A 16230-nucleotide genomic window follows, 5' to 3' on the forward strand; every position below is an offset into this window, starting at 1 on the left:
GCCCAAAAGGACGCCCAGGACAGGCATTGCTCGTCTTCAGTAACACATCAATTGATAGTTGGAATAAATAGACTGCATTCATCACCACATCTTCTTAAGGTGCAGGCTTTATTTTCATGTGTAGGGGTGTGAAGTATGAGGTTCTGCAGCAGCTGAGGTGTGCAGTATGAAATTCTGCGGAACAGTATGAGATTCTGCCCCCCCCCTAGGTTTGATCCTGGCTACGCCCATAGTGTGAATGTAGCCTGAGGATCTAGGCTTTATCTTAGCCGAGATAAGTCATAGTGTGTGTGTGTGTGTGTGTGTGTGTGTGTGTGTGTGTATATATATATATATATATATATATGTATACATATATATGTGTACACACACACCGTACAGACCAAAAGTTTGGACACACCTTCTCAATCAAAGCGTTTTCTTTATTTTCATGACTATGAAAATTGTAGGTTCACTCTGAAGGCATCAAAACTATGAATTAACACATGTGGAATTATATAATTAACAAAAAGTGTGGAACAACTGAAAATACTGTATGTCTTATATTCTAGGTTCTTCAAAGTAGCCACCTTTTGCTTTGATTTCTGCCTTGCACACTCTTGGTTTTCTCTTGATGAGCTTCAAGAGGTAGTCACCGGAAATGGTTTTCACTTCACAGGTGTGCCCTGTCAGGTTTAATAAGTTTCTTGCCTTATAAATGAGGTTGGGACCATCAGTTGTGTTGTGCAGAAGTCTGGTGGATACACAGCTGATAGTCCTACTGAATAGACCATTACAATTTGTATTATGGCAAGAAAAAAGCAGCTGAGTAAAGAAAAACGAGTGGCCATCATTACTTTAAGAAATGAAGGTTAGTCAGTCCGAAAAATTGGGAAAACTTTGAAAGTGTCCCCAAGTGCATTGGCAAAAACCATCAAGCGCTACAAAGAAACTGGCTCACATGAGGACCGCCCCAGGAAAGGAAGACCAAGAGTCACCTCTGCTGCGGAGGATAAGTTCATCCTAGTCACCAGCCTCAGAAATCGCAGGTTAACAGCAGCTCAGAATAGAGACCAGGTCAATGCCACACAGAGTTGTAGCAGCAGACACATCTCTACAACAACTGTTAAGAGGAGACTTTGTGCAGCAGGCCTTCATGGTAAAATAGCTGCTAGGAAACCACTGCTAAGGACAGGCAACAAGCAGAAGAGACTTGTTTGGGCTAGAGAACACAAGGAATGGACATTAGATCAGTGGAAATCTGTGCTTTGGTCTGATGAGTCCAAATTTGAGATCTTTGGTTCCAACCACCATGTCTTTGTGCGACGCAGAAAAGGTGAACGGATGGACTCTACATGCCTGGTTCCCACCGTGAAGCATGGAGGAGGAGGTCTGAGGGTGCTTTGCTGGTGACACTGTTGGGGATTTATTCAAAGTTGAAGGCATACTGAACCAGCATGGCTTCCACAACATCTTGCAGCGGCATGCTATTCCATCCGGTTTGTGTTTAGTTGGACCATCATTTATTTTTCAACAGGACAATGGCCTCAAACACACCTCCAGGCTGTGTAAGGGCTATTTGACCAAGAAGGAGAGTGATGGGGTGCTACGCAAGATGACCTGGCCTCCACAGTCATCAGATCTGAACCCAATCGAGATGGTTTGGGGTGAGCTGGACCGCAGAGTGAAGGCAAAAGGGCCATCAAGTGCTAAGCATCTCTGGGAACTCCTTCAAGACTGTTTCAAGACCATTTCTGGTGACTACCACTTGAAGCTCATCAAGAGAATGCCAAGAGTGTGCAAAGCAGTAATCAAAGCAAAAGGTGGCTACTTTGAAGAATCTAGAAGACATATTTTCAGTTGTTCCACACTTTAATTATATAATTCCACATGTGTTAATTCATTGTTTTGATGCCTTCAGAATGAATCTACAATTTTCATAGTCATGAAAATAAAGAAAATTCTTTGAATGAGAAGGTGTGTCCAAACTTTGGTCATGTGCATGTATACAGTGTATTACATATTTACAATTTATTACAATTTTTTGTGTTCTAAAGTTGTATTCCAATAAATAGATATTATGTTCTATCTAAATATCTTGATTATTGGATCATAGAAATGATTAAATGTCTGATGTTCACATTGCACTACAATAAATTTTTCACTTAAATATAAGCAATATATGTGGGAGTCGTAGTCGTGGAGTCAGAGTTGGAGTCGGTGTAAGGGAAATTGAGGAGTCTGAGTCACAGGTTTGGCTTACCGAATCCACAGCCCTGCTTTAAACCCCCAAGTGCTTCATAGAAGTTTATAATGTAGAGCCGTAAAAATAAAAAATCATATTTTTTTCACAAAAATGATTTATTTTCGCCCCCAATTTTTTAATTTCCCAAGGGTAGCAGGAGAAATTGGACCCCAAACGTTGTTGTGCAATTTGTCCTGAGTATGCTGATACCCCATATGTGGGGGTAAACCACTGTTTGGGCGCATGGCAGAGCTTGGAAGGGAAGGAGCACTGTTTGACTTTTTCAATGCAGACTTGGCTAGAATTGAGAACAGACGCATGTCTAACTCCAACCCTAACCCCAACACACCCCTAATCCTAATCCCAACCCTAACCTTAACCCTAACCACAAATTTAACCGTAACACACCCCTAATCCCAATCCTAACCCTAATCCCAACCATAACCGTAAACCTAACTTCAGCCCCAACCCTAACTTCAGCCCCAACCCTAACTTCAGCCCCAACCCTAACTTCAGCCCCAACCCTAACTTCAGCCCCAACCCTAACTTCAGCCCCAACCCTAACTTCAGCCCCAACCCTAACTTCAGCCCCAACCCTAACTTTTGCCCCAACCCAAACCCTAATGGGAAAATGGAAATAAATACATTTTTTTATTTTCTTATTTTTTCCCTAACTAAGGGGGTGCTAAAGGGGGGTTTGATTTACTATTTATAGCAGGGTTTTATGTTTGGCAGCTGTCGCACACTAAAAGACGCTTTTTATTGGAAAAAGTAGTTTTTGCCTCAAGATATCATGAGAGCTATAATTTTTTCATATTTTGGCCCACAGAGTCATGTGAGGTCTTGTTTTTTGCAGGACGAGTTGACATTTTTATTGGTACCATTTTCGGGCACATGACCTTTTTTTTTTAATCTCTTTTTATTCCGATTTTTGGAAGACAGAATGAACAAAAAACAGCAATTTAATTTCTTTTGGGGGGGAGGCGTTAATAACATTCCACGTGTGGTAAAATTGATAAAGCAGTTTTATTCTTCGGGTCAGTACGATGAAGCGATACCTCATTTATATCATTTTTTTATGTTTTGGCGCTTTTATACAATAAAACTATTCTATATAAAAGTAATTATTTTTGCTTCACTTTATTCTGAGAGCTCTAACTTTTTTTTTTTTCGGTGATGGAGCTATATGGCAGCTTGTTTTTTGCGGGACAAGATGATGTTTTCTGCGCTACCACATTATTTATATCCGTCTTTTTGATCGCATGTTATTCCACTTTTTGTTCGGCGATATGATGATAAAGCATTGTTTTTTTGCTTTTTTTTGCTTTTTTTTAATGGTGTTCACTAAAGGGGTTAACTAGTGGGACCGTTTTATAGGTCGGGTCGTTAAGAACGCTGCAATACTAAATATGTGTACTTTTATTGTTTAGATTTTTTTTTAATTCAAATATTTATTTATTGATGGAATAAATATTGTTTTTTTTATTATTTATTATTTTTAAAAATATTTTACAATTATTGTATTTTTTTTTTTTAAAATTTAATTCTTATTTTTACACTTTGTCCCACTATGGGACACTCATTTTGTGCAGGCTGATCGCTTCAATAGCATGCAGATCTGCATGCTATAGAAGCTGTCAGTGCTGCAGTTTCTATTACACTGACCTGAGAGACTTCCTGACATGCACTGCGCATGACAGGAAGTCCAATAGGTCTGGAGACCTGGATGTCATCATAATGACATCGGGTCTCCATGGCAGCGATTTGGACCCTGCGTCATGCCTCGGGGTTTCCCGATCCCAATTCAGAGGGGCTGTCTGCGCCTCTGCCTGCTCCGGAACGCTGCGATCATGTTTGATCGCAGTGTTCCTGGGGTTAAAGTACCCAGGAGCAGTCTGTGACCGCTCCTGGCACTTAGTGCCTGGTGTCAGCTGTGAGAATCAGCTGACACCTGGCCACGATCAGCCGCGCTCCCCCCCGTGAGAGTGGCTGATCGCCCATGACGTAGTTTCCCGTCCATGGGCAGTAAGTCCCAGGGCACCTGGACGGGATAGTACGTCCAATGGCAGAAAGGAGTTAAAATCTGGGGACTTTTAGAGAAGTATAGTTGAGCACTCCCTTAGGTCCTGTGTCATGCCACCAGTAAAGAATGTTGAGACCATGCATGAGTAGCGTTTCTGCTCATCCTAGGGAGTGGGCTCACTCACAATCTATTTATCCACCATGAGTAATTTCTCCCAACGATCGAGGAGCAATTTAGTGATGAACAATGCTTTTTCCAGCATGATGGAGCACCAAGTCACAAGTCAAAAGTAGTAATTAAGTAGCTCAGTGACCATAACTTTGAAATTTTTGGTCCATGGCAGGAAACTCCACAGATCTCAATCCTATAGTCAATCCTCAAACAGCGGCTGGACAAAAAACCCACAGAAATTGTGATAAAGTCCGAGCACTGATTAGCTAAGAATGGGTTGTCATCAGCCATTATTTGACCCAGAAGCTGATATTTAGTATGTCAGGGATAATTACAGTAGCTTTGAAAAATGATGGACGAGGCTGTAGATTTGCATAAACTTGATGTATTTAAATAAAAAGTTTAAGAACTTATGAAATACTGATAATTGTACGTCAGTAACCATAGAAACTTCAGACTAAGTTCTCATTCAGACCTCAATGATTTTTTTAATACTCAAAAATAGGTCCCAGTTTCATCAGCATTTTTTTTATCAGAGTTTCATCAGCGATTGGTCCTTGTGCCAGTTTTTATACTCAGCGTTTCATCAGTTTTACTAATGGTTAGGCAGGGTTCATTTTATTATTGTTTATCGTTTTTTTAATATTGTACGTTTTTAAGCTAAACCCAGCACCATGATCTTCTGATCTGTCATCCAGCAACCATATGACTGCCAAGACCAAAAGAAGCAGTACCAGCAACTACATGTCGTACGCAGCCCTCACATGAGCGCTGGGTATAGAATGATTGGTAAAACCCTGCTTCTGCCTTCTCCTGTGGGTGTCTGGCTGTCTCTGACTCTCAGATACTTCCCGGTCTGGCGTTACTCTCTGCTCTTCCCTGCCGTATAATACAGCCACCACCAATCTTCTGCCATCAGCATCCAGCAGGGACGTCTTGTGAATCCTGAAGCTAATTGGCGGCCACTGATCGGCTGCAGATTTTCATGTTTGAAAATGTATTCGCTTGGCCACTCCATTATATATACAAAACAGGAGTAAAAGGAGTCCCAAAAATCTCAATATAGTGATAATCCTTCATGTAAATAAATTAAAATCAAATAATGAAGTTAAAAAAATTTGTTTATGGGGGAAAACCAGTGGTGACAGTGGTGCTACACAATAATGTCTCTCAATATAAGATATACAGTGTTATGCTTGTGCTACTTACCATAATGGGAATTATTTATTATACATTTTTACAATTTTATATTTAAATGGTAAATGTCAGAATTTTGCATCAGTCAGAATAGTGCATTAACTGTTTCAGACTTCCAGAGGTAAGTTGATATATATCTGCTTATTTCTACATATAAATATTATCTCCAATAATCCCAGACATACATAAATTATAACCTTATCAATTCTTATAGGTATAGTACTACTTATATCTCATCAACATGTATGTTAAACAATAATATGTCCACAGAAGCAGCACTCTATTTGTTCATATATCTCACCAACATATAAAGGTATTCACACACATAGTGGATCTTATTTGCATTCCGTTTTAGAATAGACTAATTTAAAGAGTAGTATCACATTTATACTAGCCAAAGGAGATATATGACAGAAGGTGATTGCCCATATAAATATCCAGAAACGCACCGCACCACTTCACCAACTCGCGTTTCGCATCACTCGCTTCCTCAGGGGCGTGATAATAATATGGGTGGTCAACAGCAAAAAATGTCCTCAAATCTCATCATAGCTTGCATCGTTTACTAGTGCATGATATTGTTTTTTTTCTTATTAAGCATATGTTTCCAGTGCTTCATTACTTTTGTGTCAACTCTTTTGTTTCTCCAGACAAAATCATTGTTGGTAGTTACAGCGGATTCCTTCGCATTTTCTCTCCTCATCCATCGAAAGCCGGTGATGGGGTTCAGGCTGAAGATTTGTTACTTGAGGTTCAGCTACGCGATCCAGTTCTCCAAGTAGAAGTGGGCAAGTTTGTTTCGTAAGTATGATGTGGTTTAAGTCCATACCGCCGTCGGTGATTCCGCTAGAATTGTGATGTTTCTATGTTTCTACAGCTTCCTTGTGATGTGTACTCATGTATTTGTTTCTTGGTCACGTCAGCTAGCTAGGTAACATTTGCATAGCAATAAGTTTTTGTCCCTTCGTTTTGCTATCAGCACACATGCATTGGGGAGTTTTTGGAAAACAATCACCACTCTGGTATAAGTGTATATAAATGCATTCTCCCTTAGGAGGCATGGAAGGTTTACACCTGGTAGGTGGTGGATTAATGAATATTCTGTTTTATGAAGAGTAGAGAGCATTCGGGAAGAACGTCATGAATAAAAGCTCACAGAACAGTCTAGTACATCTTCTCTGGGTTGCCAAACAGACCCGGTACTGAGTTCTGTAAGTCACTGGCCTCTGATTGTTTGTGTTCAAAAGCGGTTATCTTGTAAGATGAAGACCACGTCAGTGCCCTGCTTTTCATTGTGATATTTTCCAGCCTAGGCATTGGACCTTTGTTGGCGATTTATCGCTCAGGTGAGCCTATTAGGGTGTGTAACTGTCCGGTTCGGACTTGTGTCTAACCCCTGACAATGTGGCTGGCACTGAACTGTATATTAAAGCCAAAATAGCAAGAAATAAGGGAAAGCAAGGGGAGTGGAATTAAAATATATAGACTAAGATTCCTAATATGGTATATATAATCTCACTAGTACCTTACTGTTTCGCTAACAGACCTCTAAAGCCATTCTCAATTAGCTTCCTACCTGCTAGTGCCCCTGTAAGTGATTTAGGCCTTACTCAGATGGCTGTAATGCAGGCTCATTTAACGGTCATGATCCAAATGAGAAAAAAGCGGATGGCACTCACTGGTAAAATTCGGCGGGACAATGGGAGCGGAAGAGTAGGAGACGACGGAGGTTTTGCGCTGGAGTTGCGCTTCTACGGGTCATCATTTAACAGTTAGGTTGAAAAATCACATCCTTACTTTTATTACCTAAACTAATAGTATAATTGGGACCTATGATGTTGTTAGTTCATATTGGTAGATGAGGATTTACAGCAGTAATACTAATCCTAAACGTTGCTGTCTGAATCAGGCCTCAACAGTACATTCATATGGTGCCAGCTAGCAGTGTGCTTAGTGTATCTGATTAGAAATTTGGGGGCTTGGAATTAGCCTATAAATAAATGTACATACACCTTCACTAAGTTTAATAACCTTGGCAAGTTTCACCATTCTCATGGCATCATCAGGGGTTTGGAACAGGAGTATAAATTATAGTTAATATTGACTAATAGTTAAGTTTTTGCGCTGACATTCTTGTAGTTGATGTCTTTAATATAAAACCTATGATACATACATATTTCTGAGTATGTGAGAAAGGACTGAATATACAGCAGTCTCCATTGTAGTTTCCTTGTTTTCAAGTCACATTAAGAAGATTCAGCCCTAAGCCTCTTACCTCACAAGCAGATCATTTAAAAGACTGTCACTTCAGACCTGACAGGATTAATTGTAGATAATAACTGAAAATTCATTTCTAATTTTGCTGATCAGTTATTTACTATATGGTTTGGATGCAATTTATGGATAGTAAAATTGTACCGTATTTTTCAAATACAATTTATAGCTATTTGGTAAGTCATTATTTTTCTTCTAACCATATGTTTGGAAGATAAACCTTCTTCTGAATTTTAGGCTGGTTTAACACATTCATGTATCATGGATCGGTGCAGACCATCGCATGCAGTCTGAACATGGATGATATATACTTATGAGGTGGTTGAGTTCGGATCAGGAGAATTACAGCAAGTTTGTACATGAGGGTCCACACTCGGAGAATGATACATGGATGTGTAAAATCTGCCTTATATTGATAAAATGGTGAAAGCCTTCTCAAATTGTATTTGCATTAAAGCAGAATAATTCTGCTAGTACCATATTAGTGTTTTAGATAAAGCTTTAATCATAATGGGATTATGGATATTAATAGTCTAGTTGAGAGAGGGGCTTATTTCGGCCTGTCATTGAGCATCAGTCGACATTTGTTTACTGACCTGCTTGCAAAGGCCAATGAATCCTGATGGGAACATACATACACTATCGTTCAAAAGTTTGGGGTCACTCAGACAAATTTGTGTTTTCCATGAAAATGAGTTGCCAAATGAATTTAACATCTAGTCCAGACATTGACAAGGTTAAAAAAAAAAAGATTTTTCTTTGAAATAATAATTTTCTCCTTTGAACTTTGCTTTTGTCAGAGAATGCTCCCTTTGCAGCAATTACAGCATTGCAGACCTTTGGCATTCCAGCAGTTAATTTTCTGAGGTAATCTGGAGAAATTTCACCCCATGCTTCCAGAAGCCTCTCCCACAAGTTGGTTTGGCTTGATAGGCACTTTTTGGGTACCATACGGTCAAGCTGCTCCCACAACAGCTCAATAGGGTTGAGATCTGGTGACTGCGCTGGCCACTCCTTTAGGCCTTTTTCACACTTCAGTTATTTGCATCAGTTACAATCCGCCAAAAAGGCAAAAAAGCGGATCCGTTGAGAGAGAGAGAGAGAGAGAGAGAGAGAATGAGAATTTTTTTTGTCCGGCACCCAGACAGAATTTGGGGTTAATTCAGTGTCTGGAGGATCCGCTGGACACTAGCATCCTGGCGGATCCTCAAAAAAAACGGATGCAACGGACGGCAATCAGTCAGGATCCGCCAATAATGAAAGTCAATGGGGAAGAAACGGATCCGTTTTTTTTTCAAAATTGGCGGATCTTGACTGATTGTCAAAAACGGAAGTGTGAAAGAGGCCTTACAGATAGAATACCAGCTGCCTGCCTGCTTCTTCCCTAAATAGTTCTTGCATAATTTGGAGGTGTGCTTTGAGTCATTGTCCTGTTGTAGGATGAAATTGGCTCCAATCAAGTGCTGTCCACAGGATATGGCATGGCATTGCAAAATGCAATGATAGCCTTCCTTATTCAAAATCTCTTTTACCTTGTAGAAATCTCGCAGTTTACCAGCACCAAAGCAACCCGACCATCAAATTACCTCCACTTGCTTGACAGATGGCATCAGGCACTCTTCCAGCATCTTTTCAGTTATTCTACGTCTCACAAATTTTCTTCTGTGTGATCCAAGCACCTCAAACTTGGATTCGTCTGTCCATAACACTTTTTTCCAGTCTTCCTCTGACCAATGTCTGTGTTCTTTTGCCCAAATTAATATTTTCCTTTTATTAGCCAGTCTCAGATATGGCTTTTTCTTTGCCACTCTGCCCTGAAGGCCAGCATCCCGGAGTCGACTCTATACTGTAGACGTTGACACTGGCGTTTTGCGTTTACTATTTAATGAAGATGCCAGTTGAGGACCTGTGAGGCGTCGATTTCTCAAACTACAGACTCTAATGTCCTTGTCTTGTTGCTCAGTTGTGCAGCGATGCCTCCCACTTCTCTTTCTACTCTGGTTATAGCCTGTTTGTGCTCTCCTCTGAGGGGACTAGTACACACCGTTGTAGGAAATCTTCAGTTTCTTGGCAATTTCTCGCATGGAATAGCCTTTATTTCTAAGAACAAGAATAGATTGTCGTGTTTCACATGAAACTTCTTTTTTTCTCGCCATTTTGAGAGTTTAGTGGAACCAACAAATGTAATGCTCCAGATTCTCAACTAGCTCAAAGGAAGGTCAGGTTTATAGCTTCTCTAATCAGCCAAACTGGTTTCAGCTGTGCTAACATACTTGCACAAGGGTTTTCAAGGGTATTCTAACCATCCATTAGCCTTCTTACACAGTTAGAAAACTCAAAGTGCCATAAGATCACTGGAGTGATAGTTGTTGGAAATTGGCCTCTATACACCTATGAAGATATTGCATTACAAACCAGACGTTTGCAGCTACAATAGTCATTTACCACATTAACAATGTATAGAGTGTATTTCTGAATCATTTAATGTTAGCTTCATTAGAAAAAACTGTGCTTTTCTTTCAAAAATAAGGAAATTTGTAAGTGACCCTAAACTTTTGAACGGTAGTGTAGGTTGCTCTGCTGCTAAGGCCTAATTCACATGTCATTGTGTAAACACGTACGTGAAAAAATTGTACCATGCCATCAGTGTTGTATGTCAGTGTGTCATCTGAGTGTACGTTTTTACCATCAGTGTGTCATCTGAGTGTACATGTTTACCGTCAGTGTGCCATCTGACTGTACGTGTTTACCATCGATGTGCCATCTGAGTGTACGTGTTTACCGTCGGTGTGCCATCTGAGTGTACGTGTTTACCGTTGGTGTGCCATCTGAGTGTACGTGTTTACCGTCGGTGTGCCATCTGAGTGTACATGTTTACCGTCGGTGTGCCATCTGAATGTACGTGTTTACCGTCGGTGTGCCATCTGAGTGTACGTGTTTACCGTCGGTGTGCCATCTGAGTGTACGTGTTTACCTTCGGTGTGCCATCTGAGTGTACGTGTTTACCATCGGTGTGCCATCTGAGTGTACGTGTTTACCATCGGTGTGCCATCTGTGTGTACGTGTTTACCATCGGTGTGCCATCTGAGTGTACGTGTTTACCATCGGTGTGCCATCTGAGTGTACGTGTTTACCATCGGTGTGCCATCTGAGTGTACGTGTTTACCATCGGTGTGCCATCTGAGTGTACGTGTTTACCATCGGTGTGCCATCTGAGTGTACGTGTTTACCTTCGGTGTGCCATCTGAGTGTACGTGTTTACCTTCGGTGTGCCATCTGAGTGTACGTGTTTACCTTTGGTGTGCCATCTGAGTGTACGTGTTTACCTTCGGTGTGCCATCTGAGTGTACGTGTTTACCATCGGTGTGTCCTCTGAGTGTACGTGTTTACCTTCGGTGTGCCATCTGAGTGTACGTGTTTACCTTCGGTGTGCCATCTGAGTGTACGTGTTTACCATCGGTGTGTCCTCTGAGTGTATGTGTTTACCATCGGTGTGTCCTCTGAGTGTACGTGTTTACCATCGGTGTGCCATCTGAGTGTACGTGTTTACCATCGGTGTGCCATCTGAGTGTACGTGTTTACCTTCGGTGTGCCATCTGAGTGTACGTGTTTACCTTCGGTGTGCCATCTGAGTGTACGTGTTTACCTTCGGTGTGCCATCTGAGTGTACGTGTTTACCTTCGGTGTGCCATCTGAGTGTACGTGTTTACCTTCGGTGTGCCATCTGAGTGTACGTGTTTACCTTCGGTGTGCCATCTGAGTGTACGTGTTTACCTTCGGTGTGCCATCTGAGTGTACGTGTTTACCTTCGGTGTGCCATCTGAGTGTACGTGTTTACCATCGGTGTGTCCTCTGAGTGTACGTGTTTACCATCGGTGTGTCCTCTGAGTGTACGTGTTTACCATCGGTGTGTCCTCTGAGTGTACGTGTTTACCATCGGTGTGTCCTCTGAGTGTACGTGTTTACCATCGGTGTTTTTCATTGATGCATAAAGAAATAATTTACAGAGTTTCCCAGTGTTAAACATGACAACATACTGATGTCATCTGTGTGCTGTACATATTTTTCATGGACCCCTGCACTTATATTGGCCCTTCTCATCCGTTCTGCCAGGAAAAAAAATCGATGTGTTCTTATGTTTTGCGCTGACACATGGTCCATGAAAATCGCGGACTTATAAGCAGATGCATAGATAGTAATGGGTACGTGTTGAATCACTGAAGAAAATGGATACAGCACATATGTGCACCACAGGCGTGTGAATGAGGCCTAACAATGTCTTTGAAGCCAGTATTTTGCTTCCTTGAATGATCACGGTAGATTTCCATGGCTGTATAATTCGGAACAAGTGTTCTTATCAATTTGTGTTCACCGATAATCAGCACTGTTACATGGATCCTAACTGACTACTGGAACCTGACAGGTTTCTGTAGTTTTTATTAACCTGATGTATGTGAAAAAAACAAAAACTGGAGTAAAGCTGCATGTGCACTTAGATATTATCGTTCATGATAATCATTTAGTGTAAACAGGCTGTCAGACACCTGAAGAAGGAGCGAAATGCGTGTTTATTGGGTGAACTTATCTTTTGGGCAGTGCAGAAGCTCATTGCTATCGATGGGCAATCTTCCTCTATAAACAGATCTCACAGTGCTGAGAATAAAGGGGGTTTTACACTAAGCGATATCGCTAGCAATATCGCTATAACGTCACTGGTTTTGTGACGTTATAGCGATATTGCTAGCGATATCGCTATGTGTGATACTTACCAGCGACCGGCTCCCCCGCTGCTCATCGCTGATCGCGCGAGAATGTCCGGCTCCATTTCTCGTCGGGCGCTTCCTGCTGGGACTTCCTGCTGTGACGTCCAGCGACGCGTGGAGGCGGGCGGGAGGACGCAGGATCGCTGTGTGTGAATGGTAAGTATCGTGCGCTGCGTCGCTGCTGCATCGCTGTGAGATCTTTCTGTATGAAAGCTCACTAGCGATCATTTAGCGATGCACCAGTGATCCTGACCGGGTCGGATCGCTGGTTGGATCGCTGGTGCATCGCTAAATGTAAAAGGGCCTTAATGGTAGCTACCTAGCATTCACTGCACATCCTTATCTGCGGCCTGCTGTGGAAACAGGCTATTAGGCTGGGTTCACATTAGCGTTTCTGTGGGCACCATATAATCTGCTAGCCCAAACGCATGCCAAATCGCTGAGGACCATCCAGGTCCTGTGTGGAAAATAAATTAAAAACATTACTAAAAAAAAAAATAAAAAATTTTAAAGCGCCAACATATCCTGTAGAACTGAACAATTCAGATGTTATACCATGGAATACAACACAAAGATACTCACGTTTGATGAGCAACCACAGGTCTCAGGAAAGCCAGCATGCGATGGTATTTGTATTTCGTGACCTTTGGAGCAGCATCACTTCAAACACGAATCTCCTCTATCATATCCTTTTTGAAGCGATCCTTCATCGAATGCCAACTGACTTTTACTCTCTTCACTGTGAAGGGGAAAAAATATAAAAATAAATTGTAAAACAATGCACCTACATTTACAGGTTCACTGCCGCATCAGACCACATTGCAATACTTACGAAATCCATGGTTGCAATCAGCCATCAGTGATCTGGCCACTTCTTCCCAGAGTCGTCGAATCACTACTAAGTCAGAATGCTGACGATCATGGGTGTCCCACAACGCTGCTCGCTCTTGCACAAGAGGAATCAGTTGGTCATTGTCAATGATGGGGTTGGCTTCCTCACATTGTGGAACCTAGACATCAAAGAAACACAAAAAAACAAAGCAAAAAATAAATTACGGTATACAGCTCTGGCAAAAATTAAGACCACCACATCAAAACCCTGTCATGGGCAGCCCATTCTCCAGACCTGAACCCCATTGAAAACCTCTAATGTAATCAAGAGGATGATGGATAGTCACAAGCCATCAAACAAAGAAGAACTGCTTACATTTTTGCGCCATAAGCAGTGTGAAAGACTAGTGGCAAGCATGGCAAGACGCATGAAAGCTGTGATTAAAAATGATGGTTATTCCACAAAATATTGATTTCTGAACTCTTCCTGAGTTAAAACATTAGTATTATAGTACAGGAGGAACAACGAGTATTTGTAGCCAAAAATGCAATGAAAATCATTATATTTATCAAAAGATTAAACTTTAATAAATATTTGTAGTACAAACATTATATATTAAACAACATACATGGGCATAAATCAATGTCATGTGACTAAATCCATGGGTCAATAAAATGACCAAGAAAGGCGGAACCCAAAGTATGAATAACACATGTAATATTCAAAAAAAGAAGATAATTTAAAAAGAGTTATAATATATTTAGCCGCACATGTTATCCATTAATAGGGATTTAAATAATAATAAATACCCTAGAGCTCATAATTCTTTTACCGCCAAATAAGCACTTCACATGGAGACACAAAAGAGCCATTAAAGTCCAGTGCCCGGTAAAGAGAAAAAGTGTAATGAAATAAGTACCAAATAATTACCCATAGTGGTGTATATGGAGTCCCGTGTGGATCTTGGTCAGATACCCCGACGCGCGTTTCACGATGTCGCTTCCTCAGGGGGCGTGGTCTAATCCCGATCTCGGTCGGGCTTTTATGACAAATGAATCCGGTCATGTGACTAAAGCGTGAGGTGAAAAAAGTGCGCTGACATGGAACACAAACGTGTGCTATCCACAACATCCAAGCCTCGGTCTCAGCTTACACAGAGTGGTCACATGATGGGGCTGGTACCAAGCACCCATTCGCGTCACACACTTGCGGCGTTGTACCGAGGGTAAATGTGATGGAACTTTGTGAATAAAAATAATAAATATAAAATAGTGACAAACTCAATAAAAAATAATATATAATATATAAGAAAATATATATATAGTGCCGTGATGAAAGTAAAATCTAAATTTATTTATTATATATAAATATGCATAATTAAGTGTACGTGAATAAATTTAAGCATAAGTGAAGCAAAATGACAAATTATAATATGACATATGCACAATATATGCTGTTCATACCATATGCTTTCTCATAACAATTGAAAAATACATATTATCAATCATGCATACAATATATAAAAAAGACTTTTATGCGTACATATACTCAAAGCAATAATAATGATATAAACATTTGAGCAATAATAGAACTATATATATATTTATTTCTCTTATTACACTTGAAACATTCTTAACAATGTAACAATTTTCATGTTACAAAATTACATAAAAAATCCAAGGTGAAATATTAGTGAGGACTTTGTTATATCTTTAGATAAATCCCTTCCCAAGGAGTAATAATCCCCACTATCTTCATTATTTCTTTCTTCATTTCAAGTTTCATTTTTCTTCTTTTCATCTTTATTGCTCACTAATAAGAAGATATTATCAAAAATATTGCTGAGGCAAACGAGCACAAACCCATCGCACACCATCAACTAAAATAAAAACAACCAAGATAGAAAATTAGTATAAAAACCAACAGTAACAGGTAGAGATAATGTACCTCGGACAGGGTAAGATAAAGAATATGTATTTTTATAAAGTATTTATCTTTATAAGAAGGAAGAAAATCCATGAGTCTCATTGAGACCCCTAGGGGTCATAGTGTCCAATATTGTAATCCACTTACACTCTCTTTGTGCAAGGAGGCGTTGAATATCGCCTCCTCTAATTCCACATTGGACATGATCGATCCCCCGCACCGAGAGAGATCTGGGATCACATTTGTGGAATTGCAAAAAATGACGCGGTAAAGTTTTTAATTGTGCTATATCTGTGGTACTTTCAGCCGCAATTATATCACGTACATGTTCTCGCGTTCGTGTGCCCAGGCGTCTGGATGTCATTCCTATGTATACTTTAGGGCAACTGCATCTTGCGTAATATATCACCTGGGTAGTTCCACAGGTAATATGAGAATTAATAGAAAAAATCTTTTTGCCATCTGACGACGCAAATTCAGTTATACGACAGATATTACTGCAAGCTATGCAGTTGCCACACGGGAAGCATCCCCTGGGTAAACCACGTGAACCAAAGATATTTTGCTTAGGTGTTGGAACATAATGGCTTGATACAAGCAAATCTTTTAAATTTCTACTACGTCTGGAAGTCATGGATGGATACTTAGTCAAATATTTAGATAGAATTGGATCCGTTAGGAGGATGTCCCAATGCTTTTGTAAACAATTTCTCATTGAGACCCATTCTCCATTATATGTGGATATGAAACGGACAGTATCTTTATCTTTATTCATCTTAGTCCGTGGGCATAACAGATTCTCTCTTGATTGATATTTAGC

At 40.4% G+C, this 16230-nt stretch overlaps 1 protein-coding gene across 4 annotated transcripts in view; it reads left to right on the forward strand.

The window, feature by feature from the left end:
* Window positions 1–16230, forward strand: part of BBS9 (Bardet-Biedl syndrome 9) — a 649391-nt gene that overhangs the window by 39688 nt on the left and 593473 nt on the right. For all 4 annotated transcript variants that reach the window (XM_073549956.1, XM_073549955.1, XM_073549957.1 and 1 more), the window contains exon 4: window positions 6266–6416. In XM_073549956.1, coding sequence (XP_073406057.1) covers window positions 6266–6416 — 151 coding nt within the window. The remainder of the gene's footprint in view (window positions 1–6265; window positions 6417–16230) is intronic.

This window comes from Dendrobates tinctorius, unplaced genomic scaffold (assembly GCF_039654945.1).
Source record: "Dendrobates tinctorius isolate UK_male_01 unplaced genomic scaffold, ASM3965494v1 ptg000162l, whole genome shotgun sequence".
Lineage (NCBI taxonomy): Eukaryota > Metazoa > Chordata > Amphibia > Anura > Dendrobatidae > Dendrobates > Dendrobates tinctorius.